Source organism: Salarias fasciatus, chromosome 1 (genome assembly GCF_902148845.1).
Source record: "Salarias fasciatus chromosome 1, fSalaFa1.1, whole genome shotgun sequence".
Taxonomy (NCBI): Eukaryota; Metazoa; Chordata; class Actinopteri; order Blenniiformes; family Blenniidae; genus Salarias; species Salarias fasciatus.
The window spans coordinates 6529975-6541456 of record NC_043745.1 but is presented as its reverse complement, the minus strand read 5'-3'; the positions used below and the strand labels follow the sequence as shown (position 1 = coordinate 6541456).

General features: G+C 47.9%; 1 protein-coding gene across 3 annotated transcripts in view; it reads right to left on the bottom strand.

Annotated features, from left to right (window-relative positions):
- Positions 1–6445: 6445 nt before the first annotated feature.
- The window catches only part of arnt2 (aryl-hydrocarbon receptor nuclear translocator 2), a 64813-nt gene continuing 59776 nt past the window's right edge, over positions 6446–11482 (bottom strand). For all 3 annotated transcript variants that reach the window (XM_030088816.1, XM_030088834.1, XM_030088826.1), the window contains 2 exons: positions 7889–8034; positions 6446–7806 (listed from right to left, as the gene is read on the bottom strand). In XM_030088816.1, the coding sequence (XP_029944676.1) occupies positions 7708–7806; positions 7889–8034 (245 nt within the window). In that variant the 3' untranslated portion in view covers positions 6446–7707. The remainder of the gene's footprint in view (positions 7807–7888; positions 8035–11482) is intronic.

Sequence of the window (11482 nt, the reverse complement as noted above, 5' to 3'; positions counted from 1 at the left end):
AACACTGAGACGCAGTAATGTGACCCGGGCAGCAGCACAGGACGAACCAACAACCAGAACAGCCAGGAGCGGCCCGCCGGGGACGGCAGCCACACTCAACACGTCAGGGAAAGGGTCTCCTGATTGGCCACTATTTGTCCGAGCAGCGCGGCTCGGCGGTGGACACATGAAGACCCGACACGCTGCTGAAAACCGGCAATTTGGCAAAAGTGCTCAGAAAGCAACGCAACGATAACGTAACAAGTACAAAGGACTTTCCACAGGAAGAAAACAAATATCTGCAGCTTTAAGCAGCACAAAGAGAACTACAGACATTCAGCAGGAGGAAAAGGTGAAGTGTGGTTCATCCAGTGGAGAGGAGAAAAAAACAAAAGACTCGACTGAAATGATGTTTTCAACAAGGAATCACTTCTCTTTTTTTTATTTCACTTTCCTTTGTTTAAAGTTTGGATTACAGGCAGTTTCCTTCCCTTTGTCTTTGTTCCTCACTGGGAACATCTCCACCACTCCAGATCCCTCATTTACTCGCCTTGTTACAGCGCGTCGCTTCAGCGTCCAATAAAATGTCACTAAGAGCCAGAACCGGAGAGCATTATGGATGTTCCGCGAGGTCGGAGCTAAGTTTAGTCTCCGGTGTTTGACAGAATGTCAACACTTTTCCTCACCGCTGAAAAAAAACACGGATGTCAGTAAGTTCAGTTTCTTTCAGTTGTAAACTCTCCGCTGTTATTAAAGGTAAATTATCCCCGTGTCGAACGTCCCTCTGGACCCGGCCCCGTCTCCTGAACCCCGGAGTGTCCGAGCGGCCGCAGCTCTAATGTGTTTCTGCTGTGAAGCAGCGACAGTAAAACCGCAGATCCGGCCCGCTCTCTGCAGCCTGTGTGGCTTTCTGTAGTCCCTCGCCACAGATTCATGAGAGCCAGCGTAAATTAGTGGTGAAACAGCCTCTAAACACAAACCGCCGACTTTGTAAAGATGCTTCACGGCTTTGCTCTAATGTGTTTAATCCGAGCTGCATCTCCGATAAAACCCTGCCGAGGCAGCAGATCGGCGAACGGAAACCTGATTTCACTGGAACAGCGAGTCTCGGGGAAGCGGTGCATCGCTGCTGCGCCGTGCGGGGTTTGAACCGGGGGACGGAGGGCGGAGCAGCGGCGGGTGGATGTGCCAGATTCCACACCTGCTTCCAGGAAGCGTGGCCGACCTGAGCGCGCGACCAGACAGAGCCAGTTGGCAGATCTGGGCTGCGGCCAGCGCTCCTCGCTCTCGAACATCTCTCTCTCAGCGGAGACGTGATGTTAGTGACGGCCCAGCTGCTGCGGCCGGCTGTCTCACAATCCGAGGGTTACTGGTTCAATCCCAGTCCTTTGTTACGTTATCGTCTAAACTTTTCCGAACTGCAAAAATCCTGCATTTTCACATGAAGCACTGTTGTGTAGACGGGCCTGAGTCGGGATTTGGAGTCTTTTGTGTGGGATTTGCATGTTCTCCCTGCACAGTGTTTCTCCAGGTCTTCTGGGTTCCTTTAACGACCCGCCACTCACTTTGTTTTCGCATGACTGTGATATTAAACCATGTTTCGTGTTTCCCCAGCCCTCCGAGGTCTTCAGATCGTTCGTGCGAACACTAAAAGCCACTTTGTCTCTGCCTGTTTTCATCCACAGAGACTGAAGAGACCCATCATTAAATTTAAAAGAAAAACTTCACATGAACCCATTTCTCCAGCGTGTTCTTCTGCCTGACGGCCTCCTCTAGTGAGTCGTCTCCAGCCACATTTCAGTGAAGCTGATCATGGCTGTATTGAGGAGCAGCAGAGCTCTGAACCAGCAGCGGGAGCGGAAAGCCAGCAGGTCCGGCCTTTGTTGCTTTTCTTCTCAAACCCCATCAGTCCTTTCTGACAGGAGGTCTGTTAATCACAGTCAATTAGCTCTTAAAGCTCTGGGGGGAGAACGCACGGGGAGAAAACAAGCCGGCGATGCTGTTTAGCGACGCTTGCTGCACTGCATTAGCTGCACTCTGTACAGGCGTAATTGCGATCAGTCAGTGGAGACGTGTCCGGCCCTGCATGCGCCGTCACCGGCTTTTCATGTCTAATCACAGCTTTCACTGAAAACTAATTGCGGCTGAAGGTAGAAAATGCCCGGGGCAGCTGACAGTGGGGATTAATTCTGACTCTTCTAATGTAACCTTTCCTCTTCGCGCCGTCACACTGAGTGGGCGTCGCCCGCAGGACGGATGGGAGCGATGAGAGGAGAACCTGAGGACTGTCTCAGCAGGATTAACATCGTGGGTGTTGATCGAGATTTCTCCAAAAAAAGAAATGTGTACGAGCGTCTAGAAATGACTCCAGACTGACTGAGGAGCGGCGGAAGACTTTCACATCTCCACCCCGAATCAGAGACAATCCGTCTTTTAGCGTTCGAAGGGTTTGTGCTCCTCCGATTCCCCTCCTGAACACAGAGTCCCGGTTCAGTGGAAACCATCTGAACTTCATCACCACACAGAACACGCTGGGCCTGGCGCGCTGGAGGACGGAGGCGAGGCGCTCAATGCGTTGCAGAAGCCACGATCCTTTGAAGTGGATGCGGCTCCGGGCTCCGAGCAGCCATCCATCTTTTAAGATGCAGCCTTAATCCCAGTGAGCGGCGCTGCAAGCTGGAACCCGACCCGGGTGACTGTGGGCAAGAGGCAGACACACCCCGGACAGGCTGGCAGAGAGAAACACACACACACACACACACACACACACACACCGACTGCTCAGAACAGATTTCTTCATTTCCAGGAGAAGCTGGAAGAACTATGCCCTACAGTTGTGGTGAACATGAGCAGCGTTTCAGAAAAGTTATATTTTCCCCGGTTTCCATGGAGACAGGTTCTCGATCCACTGAGCTCAATGTGTTCGTCCTCTACAGCTTTTTTTCCTTGATGTAAACGTCATCTTCCGCTGTGAGATATACCCAGTGACTGATCGCTCTGATCCGGACTCGGTCGATCCAACGTCAGGTTTCTTCTCTTCAGCCTCTAAAACTTCACTTCTGCAGAATCACTTTGTTCTTTAAAGAATGTGTTCATACAGACGATCTAAATGGATGAACTCACTGCGTCTGTCTTTACTCTGGGTTTCGATGCAGATAAAATCACTTTTTATGACGTATTCATGCAGAAAACCAGGAACATTTCAAAGGAAATTAGTCTCTAAAGAAGGGCAATGCAGTTTTCGGGAATATAGCCATCGTCTAGTCAGTGTTTTATCGTCAGTGTTGGGCTGCTTCTTGTTCTTAAATGCTGATCAAATGTAGTTTGAACACAGTAAAACCCATCAAGACTGCCAGAGACAGGAAGTCAAGACAGAAGAATTAGAAACACATGTAGATATCAATTTAAATGGACCAGTATAGTTTTGTATGATAAATAATGAGGATTTTGAGCAGATTAGATCAGTTCGAGGGAGGAAGATGCTCTATCTGGAGGTTTGCGAAATTCAACCTGCATTTCACTTTTCAAAAAACTGGTCAGTTACTGACAGGAAGACAGTTCCACCTGTTAAAGATAAGTTTTGAGATTATAGCAACAGTTTAAATCCAATAATCCACTCATCTTTGCTTATTTGAAGACACTCTCACAGTCAGTTCCCTGATAAAACTCATCTTTCCTGTGATTGGAACCCGAGATGAGGAGACTGGGTTCGATTCCCCGGGGTCGGGCAGATTGACCTCTCACGTCTGAATGGTGTGAAAACAACACTAAAGCGTGTGTGTGTGTGTGTGTGTGTGTGTGTGTGTGTGTGTGTGTGTGTGTGTGTGTGTGCAGGTAAGGGCGTGCTGACATGATCCCTGCGGTCTGCTGCTGCTGTCAGTTCTGTGCGGAGCAGATCGGCAGCAGTGTGATTTAAGATCGACCTGTCAGCAGCCAGACACGCCGACTGCGGACAAGAATGCAGCTACACGCCGAAAACACACACACACACACACACACACACACACACATATGCACACGCGTCCCGCCGGCTCGTTCAGGTGGAGCTCCAGTATCTCACGCACGGGGCTGATGGTCTGAAGGCCCGAGGCGGAGAGAGGAGCAGAAAGATATTTACAGCACTCACTTATCAGCTAATGACAATCAGGCAGGAGGGATGGAGTGGAGCCAAACCACGCTGCAGAAAAAACAGAGACGTCCGTGACAGACGGAGCTCTGCGGGTGCAGGGGGGGCTCGGGGGGTGGGGGGTGTGGAGGGAGGCTAATCGGGGTGCGTGTCAGGCTGGAATGTAGGGAAACTATTTTCTTTTCAAATCGTCGACCATCGTTTGTTGAAGAGGCTGCAGAGGAAACGGTGCCAAGTGGGAGAGCTGCCAGGGAAACAGATTCCTCACATACTGCACCGGCTGCAGGAGGTTCAGGAGGCTGCAGGAGGTTCAGGAGGCTGCACAACGTTCAGGAGGCTCCAGGAGGCTTCAGGAGACTGCAGGATTCTTCAGGTTTCAGCAGGTTCAGGAGGTTCAGGAGGCTGCAGGTTTCAGGAGGTTCAGGAGGTTCAGGAGGCTGTGGGAGGCTGCCAGAGGCTCAGGAGGTTTCAGGGGGTCCAGGGGGCTCATGGCTCACAGGCAGAGGTGGGATGGAGAGACGCTGCAGGACATGGACACTTCTCCATCCCAGTTCTCGTCTTGAGGTGAGCAGGCGTCCAGAGTCTCAGGTCAGAACGCCGACCACCATGACGACACTCTCTCTGGACCCACAGTCAAAAAAACCCAAAAAACACTGTTGCTCTTATGTGGTTGCTTTTAAATCAAAACATCTGCTAAACCTTTATTGACTGCACCTGGTTTTGGACTAAATCTTATTTAAAGATTGCTGTTCGTCACTTCTTGTTTATCTGAACAGAAACTCCTTTTAAAGTTCAGACTGCAGACTGAGTTTACCGTAACAATACATCAGAAGATGGACGCAGATTTACACTGAGACACAGGTCAAAGGTCAAACTGAGCTTCAAAATGAAGGAACAATTGATTTTTTTAGTTAACAAACTTGTCTAAAAAAGAAACATAATACTGTTTTTTTTTTTTAATAATGAGACACCATGGAGCATGAGACACAGAACGCTTGATAAATACAGAAAAACTACTACTAATAATGGTAGAGGATAAAATTATATAAATAAATAATAAAATTGGAATAAAAGTAGCAAAAGTTCTTGAAAGAAGAAACGATTTGATCCTGGTTTCATTCTCATTGTTCTGAATCTTCTTCATAAGGTCAGAAAAATTTCCACTTTGTTTGAAAACCTGAATATTTAATATAAAGCACAAAGCTAGAATGATTCAAGGTAATTTAGTTTTTTTAAATTATTTTTTCAAATTTGATATTAATTATTTGCCAGCTTAATAAAACACATTTTCCAAAGTTTGTAATTATTTCATCATTATTTGTGCTTTTTTTTTTTTTTCCTTTCAATGTTCTAATATTTCGTTTCTGTTTCAGAGCCGTTTATCTCTTGGCTGTTAAAACTGATTCTTAAAGAGGCAACTTCAACATTTTGGAAACATCATTGTTTCATTTTTGTCATCAGTGTGGAAATAATTGATAAATTAATATTCAGGACCGATGAGCTGATGTGTTCAACCCATCCAAACGTCTGAAGACGGAGACAGAAAATCTCTTAAATCATCCTGTTTGTGACTATATTCTGTTATTTCTGAACAGAGAGGATTTATTCTTCCGTCCCTGGAAGCTCCTCGTGTCACATTAATACACGACAGGTAATTGTTGTTTTCTCGACTGTCTGGAGGAAGAATTCGACTCAGAATCTGGTGAAAAAGGAGCCCGAAGAACAGAAGACCGAACTTTGAGTGGAAGCCACGTAACCAATAAGAATTTATTGTCACAAGCACGATTTGTTACACAAAAATAATGGGTCACATTTACACGATTTATACAGGTCTAAAGAACTCAATGTACAATTAACCGACTAACTAAATACCGATAGTTAAATACGCACTCACGTAGCACACAATATCATTAAAACCTACACAAAAAATGTACTGTGTGAAAGTAACACGAGTCGACATAAAAATCACAGTATTTACAAAGGAGGAAAAGAAAAGAAAAAAACACTGATTCCAGATCTTTAGCAAAAGGACTCTGATGTCTGAAGGTTCCCCGTCTGTCTCAGAGACGTTATACAATCTATCATGTAAAAGCTCCCCGCTACAAAGTAGTATTCAGTCTCTTATTGGCTTCAAAAGGTTATAAAGGAATCAAGTCGAGTCGCGAGAGCCGAAGAACACCAAATACACCGGTAAATACTGCGCTTTGCTTGGACGGTATGGCGGTTTTTTCCCTTTTTAAAGCAGGCTGGTGTGTTAGCAGTTAGCTTCATGAAGTGCACTTTAAGCCTTTAGCTTCGCAACTGTCAGCAATGAGTTTTTTTTTTTTTGTTTCCTTTTTTAAAATTTTGTTTATACATAGAATCCTTCTACACTCGCATCTTTTTTTTGTGTGTTTTTCTTCATTTTTTTCTCTACAGCTCAGGGCTTCACTACATATTACAGGTTACACATAAGTGGGATGGAGGGGGCAGCGGTGGTGGAGGTGAGCGGCTCGGCAAACAATCCTCATTGAACCCAGACACGTTTCCACTCAAAACCGGAGCGGACTTCTTTGTAACGATTCTTGTTCCCACTCTGCTGTACAAAGTTTGTGACCACATGTTCAACGCCAGGGTGTAGTTCTGCAGAAGAAGTGTAAAAACGTGCAATCAGTTCAAACTGCTGCTGCTTTTTGCTAAGATGATTCCAGTTTTTAACGTCTGGCCGTTCTTCAATATGACTGTTTCTGCAGGAAGCATGAAGCCGGGATGGCTCAGGGTCTGCCGTCACTGTCACACAGAAACGGTGTGTTTGTTCCACAGTCTTCAGTTCTGATCTCCAGCTGTCGCTTTCACTACTGCTTTCACTCATTACATCAATCTGACGGAGTTATTCTGACAGTTCCTGCTGCAGGTCCTGAACATCTGGACGATCCTTTCCATCCGACTGCTCATCTTTAAAGACATTTTCGGCTCGCCGACGCTCCGGGCAGACGTGTGAAAACATGGTCACAAACTAAGTTCCTAGTTTACTGTAAGTGAGATAAAAACGACGTGACGTGATCTGAATCCAGTGTTCTCAGCATCGTATTCAAAGCCCTCGCCCTGCAGATAAGCCATGATGGAACACCACGGTTACTTCCTCTCGGCGGTGAACTCAGACTTGAAGACGCAGATAGAGAGAAGTACAGTACCGTGAAGAAGTTGCCGACGCTGCAAGTGCACGGCGCCATTAATTAAAGTTTCCCCGTCTTTTACGATAAAAATCACCTGGTTTCTTGCTATCAGCGCCTTGTTGTGAGAGTGGGATTACTTCTGAATAAACGCTCGAGGTTTCTGTTCCGAGGTGACGGTTCTATCCTGCCGGGAAGCCCGTGCGGAGGGGATCGTGCACGTGGCGGCACGTGCACCTTCAGAGGGCGAGTAAAATCCTGGAGGTCGTGGTTTTTCTGGTAGTGGCCTGCAGGGGGCGCCGTCAGACGCCGAGTGTGTGTGTTGGTGAGGCAGCCGTGCGGTAAACCGAGACAGATCAGGAACATGAGAGATAAATGCAAACATCAGTCCAGTTCTGAGCGATGGCAGGAGGCGGGGTCAGAGGGGGCGGGGCCGGAGAGGGGGCGGGGCTACTCGGAGAAAGGCGGGAACATGCCGAGGTCGGCGAAGTCCTCGATGTTGTAGTTGGCCGTCCCCTGGGTGGGGTCCCCGGCCATGGGTAGCATGTCCTGCAGAGGCACGGGGAGAAGAGGTCAGAGGTCACGGTGCTAACACACACACACACACGGCGTGCGCGGCAGTGCGTCTCACCTGGAAGACTTCTGTCTGGCTGGGGTTGGGGTGTGTGTGCTGCTCCCCGGCCTGCTGCGAGTGGTGCTGGTTCTGCCACTGGGACCAGACCTCGCTGGGACGGCCCTGGAACTGGGCCCCGCTCTGACTGCTCTCCCCCGACACGTCTGGAAACACACACACACTCACGATTAACACACACACCGCCACGACACGAGCGAACATAAAGACGGGCACACGGCTGACTGATAAGCTGCCTGAGCATTCACAATAAACAAGGAGATTGTCTCATCGCCATGCAAATAGAAGCAGAGAGAGAGAGAGAGAGAGAGAGAGAGAGAGAGAGAGAGAGAGAGAGAGAGAGAGAGAGAGAGAGAGAGAGAGAGACAGAGACAGAGACGGAGGACGTTAATTAAAAAAAGGAGTAATTAACCAAAACCGGAGCAGGCTGGCTGAGAAGACATGAAGTGGAATGCAGGAGAGATAAGAACAAGAGCTGGACATGAATGGATCCTGATTAACGCAGCAGCAACACGGAGAAGTGAATGGAGGCGAATGAGACACATCGTCCTACAGACTGGCTGGGGCTGAGGGTACAAAAACAACAACAACAACAACAACAACAACAAATAAAACAGGAGAAAAAGAAAAAAGCAGGATGAGAGTGCTGCGAATCCATCCATGAGCAAACTGATTCACACAGCAGCATCTTCAAAATGACGTCTGTTCAGGAAAGCTACCCCTTCCAGAAAATCACAGACGTTGCCACATCAGGATTTAATGAAACTGTTGTGACTTCTGTTCCAGAAAATATGGCAGTCCTTGAAAAGCCCTCTCCAGTCCTACGTCCTCCCCCGTCACAAACACGCAGCAGTCGTCTCATTCCAGCCAGAAACTCTCAAACAACATGTTAAATCAAACCGACGCCATTTAAAGTGGATTTTACAAACATCAGTTGGAACTTGGAGGATTAGAAACCTGCAGCAGAGTGTGTGTGTGTGTGTGTGTGTGTGTGTGTGTGTGTGTGTGTGTGCGTGCGTGTGTGCGTTCTCGTATTTCTATCCTTGTTGGGGCCAAATGTCCCCACAAGGATAGCAAAACGTGAAACGACGTGCCTTGTGGGGACCTTTTTCCGGTCCTAAGTAGGAGAAACAGTGTTTTCTTGACCATGTTGTTGTTACTGAAAAAAGTAAAAGTGCAAAAACATTTCTTTAGGGTTAGGCTGTGTTGTGGTGTGGGTTAGGGTTAGGGTAAGGGTCAGGGTTAGGGGCTAGACATGAATGGGAGTCAATGGACGGTCCCCACAAGGATAGAAATACAAGACTGAGCGTGCGTGCGTGTGTGTGTGTGTGGGAGGCTGTAGATTTCCCGGTGAATGTGTCCTCTGGGGATCCAGGGTTTGTGAGCTCGGCCCACTTTACGCTCCACGATACAGAACCGCTCGTCTCAAAACATCAACAACTGAGACTTGTGAAACTTTGTGTGACCGCCACCTTCCAGATGCTCCTGCGATCGTCTGCTCCGGTGTCTCACAGCAGGATTTCAGCAGCAGATCCTTTAAATCCTGCAGGCTGAGTTCAGGCCTCCGCGGATCGCAGCCCACAGACCATCGATCGGTCCGGGGTCTGACAGATGCACAGCCAGGTCGACTCTTACAAGTGTTTCAACACTGTTTCGATAAACGGGTGGAGGAGAAGTCGTCACATCCAGACGGCTGGCAGGAGTCGGCGTTTCCCAGCAGAACACCGTCGAGGGACGGTCCGACTTCCTTCCAGTCTGGAGCCACGAGTTCTTCAGAAACACCACGACCGACCATGTAATGTCAAAGAAAGCTTGAACTATTCCTCCAGCGCTCTGGACTGAGGATCCGATGATCACACACTGATTTCTGCTGCTTTAAGCAGGAGAAAAAGACAAAGACAAACCCAGACAGGATCTGAGACTCTCCTGTTGAATCCATGAGGTGGTGAGGTATTTGGAGCATTTCACTTCCTGCTTTTCAGGCCTGGATGTGTTCTCAAATGGGACAAAGCAAAAGCTAAACACTGTGAAATTGAACTTTCAGATTACTCAGATCTTCCCTGTTTTTGTTCAAAAGGATGTGGTGAAAAAAGAGCGAGCGAGCGGCTGAGAGGAACAATGGCGGTGTGATTGGCGGTGAGGGGAGCGGTTAACGAGCCGCTCTGCCTCCACATCCGTCCGTCACCTCCAAGAAATCTCCGTCCTCACCCGGCCCGATTGCCTGGGGACAGCAGCGTCCCCGTCCCTCGCTGCTCACCCGTAAACGCCGCGCTTATTGCCGGCGAGCGCTAACCGCTTCCTCCTGAGCGCACACTCCAGTGCTGATTGCCGCCGGTGAGCTTCCGCCGTCTGAATAATGAAGGCGAGGAAGCTCCCGCCACGTCGATCCCCGGCGACAGCACCACGCTCCTAATGGCTTCTGCCTTCCGTATAATGTCTGGTTATTACTGTAATGCGGCCGCGGACGCGGCCGGCGCCACGTTCTGCACACAAAAACGCATTTCCCAGGTAATCCGGCTGATAGGTGGCGAGTAAACAAACTGCCATCGCTGTGGTGTGCCGTGCTAATCAGCACAGAGATGATTGGAGTTTAATGAGTCAGCGCGCACACACACACACACACACACACACACACACACACACACACACACACACACACACACACACACACACACACACACACACGGCTCTGACTCTGTTTGCTTTAACTTTAATTAGCCCAAACGCTGCGGCTGCTAATGCGGCTACAGTCATGATCTGCTGACGTTCTGTGTTGTTGTGTGAGACGAGCGAGCGAGCTAGCGGTCCTGATTAGCCACAAAAACAAACACCGAGTTTAAAGATGACAGACGAGACGAGAGCTGAACTCGCTCCGACCGGCAGGAGAGACGAACCCACCAAAAACCACAACCAATCCTGTTTCAGAGGTAATGATGTTTAAAAGGAGTGAAGTACTTTAGTAACTTCAGTTTGAGCTGTTAGTCCCGTTTTTGAATTAGCTCTTTTCCTGAAATTACTCTCAAGAATGAACTTATCTGCATTCGTACGGATCTTTCAATGATTTATTTGGTCTCATTTTTAAGTTCTGTTCTCTTCTGAGTTCATTTATTTCTGCTAATGATAAACGCATTTGTGGGATGAGCAGCAGAGAAAAATGCTAAATTCTGCTATTTAGTCAATCATGAGTCTGATTAGCACCAGAGCTCAGATTCTGTCTCTATTTGGTGACTAACATCATTTATCATTAGGGGTTGGGCAGTATGGCCTAAAATTTATATCACGGTATAATTTGAACCTTACACGGTAGACGGTATATATCACGGTATAATTTGATATACAAATTATAGCATAACAGTTTTTTGACGGTTACCATAGCCCATGGTGAAAGTATGGAAGCAGGAAGTAGTTTTTAAATTATTAAATAACATAAGTCAAGTTACTTTGAATCCAAACCATGTCCAGATTACAGATCAGGGGTCGGCAACTTGATTTGGCGTCGGGCCATTGTTTTTTTTTGACTGATCCCCGTTCGTCGGTGGCTAACAGACTGAGGCTCCGGCAGCGTCTATCAGCAGGCTACTTTTACAAAGTGAC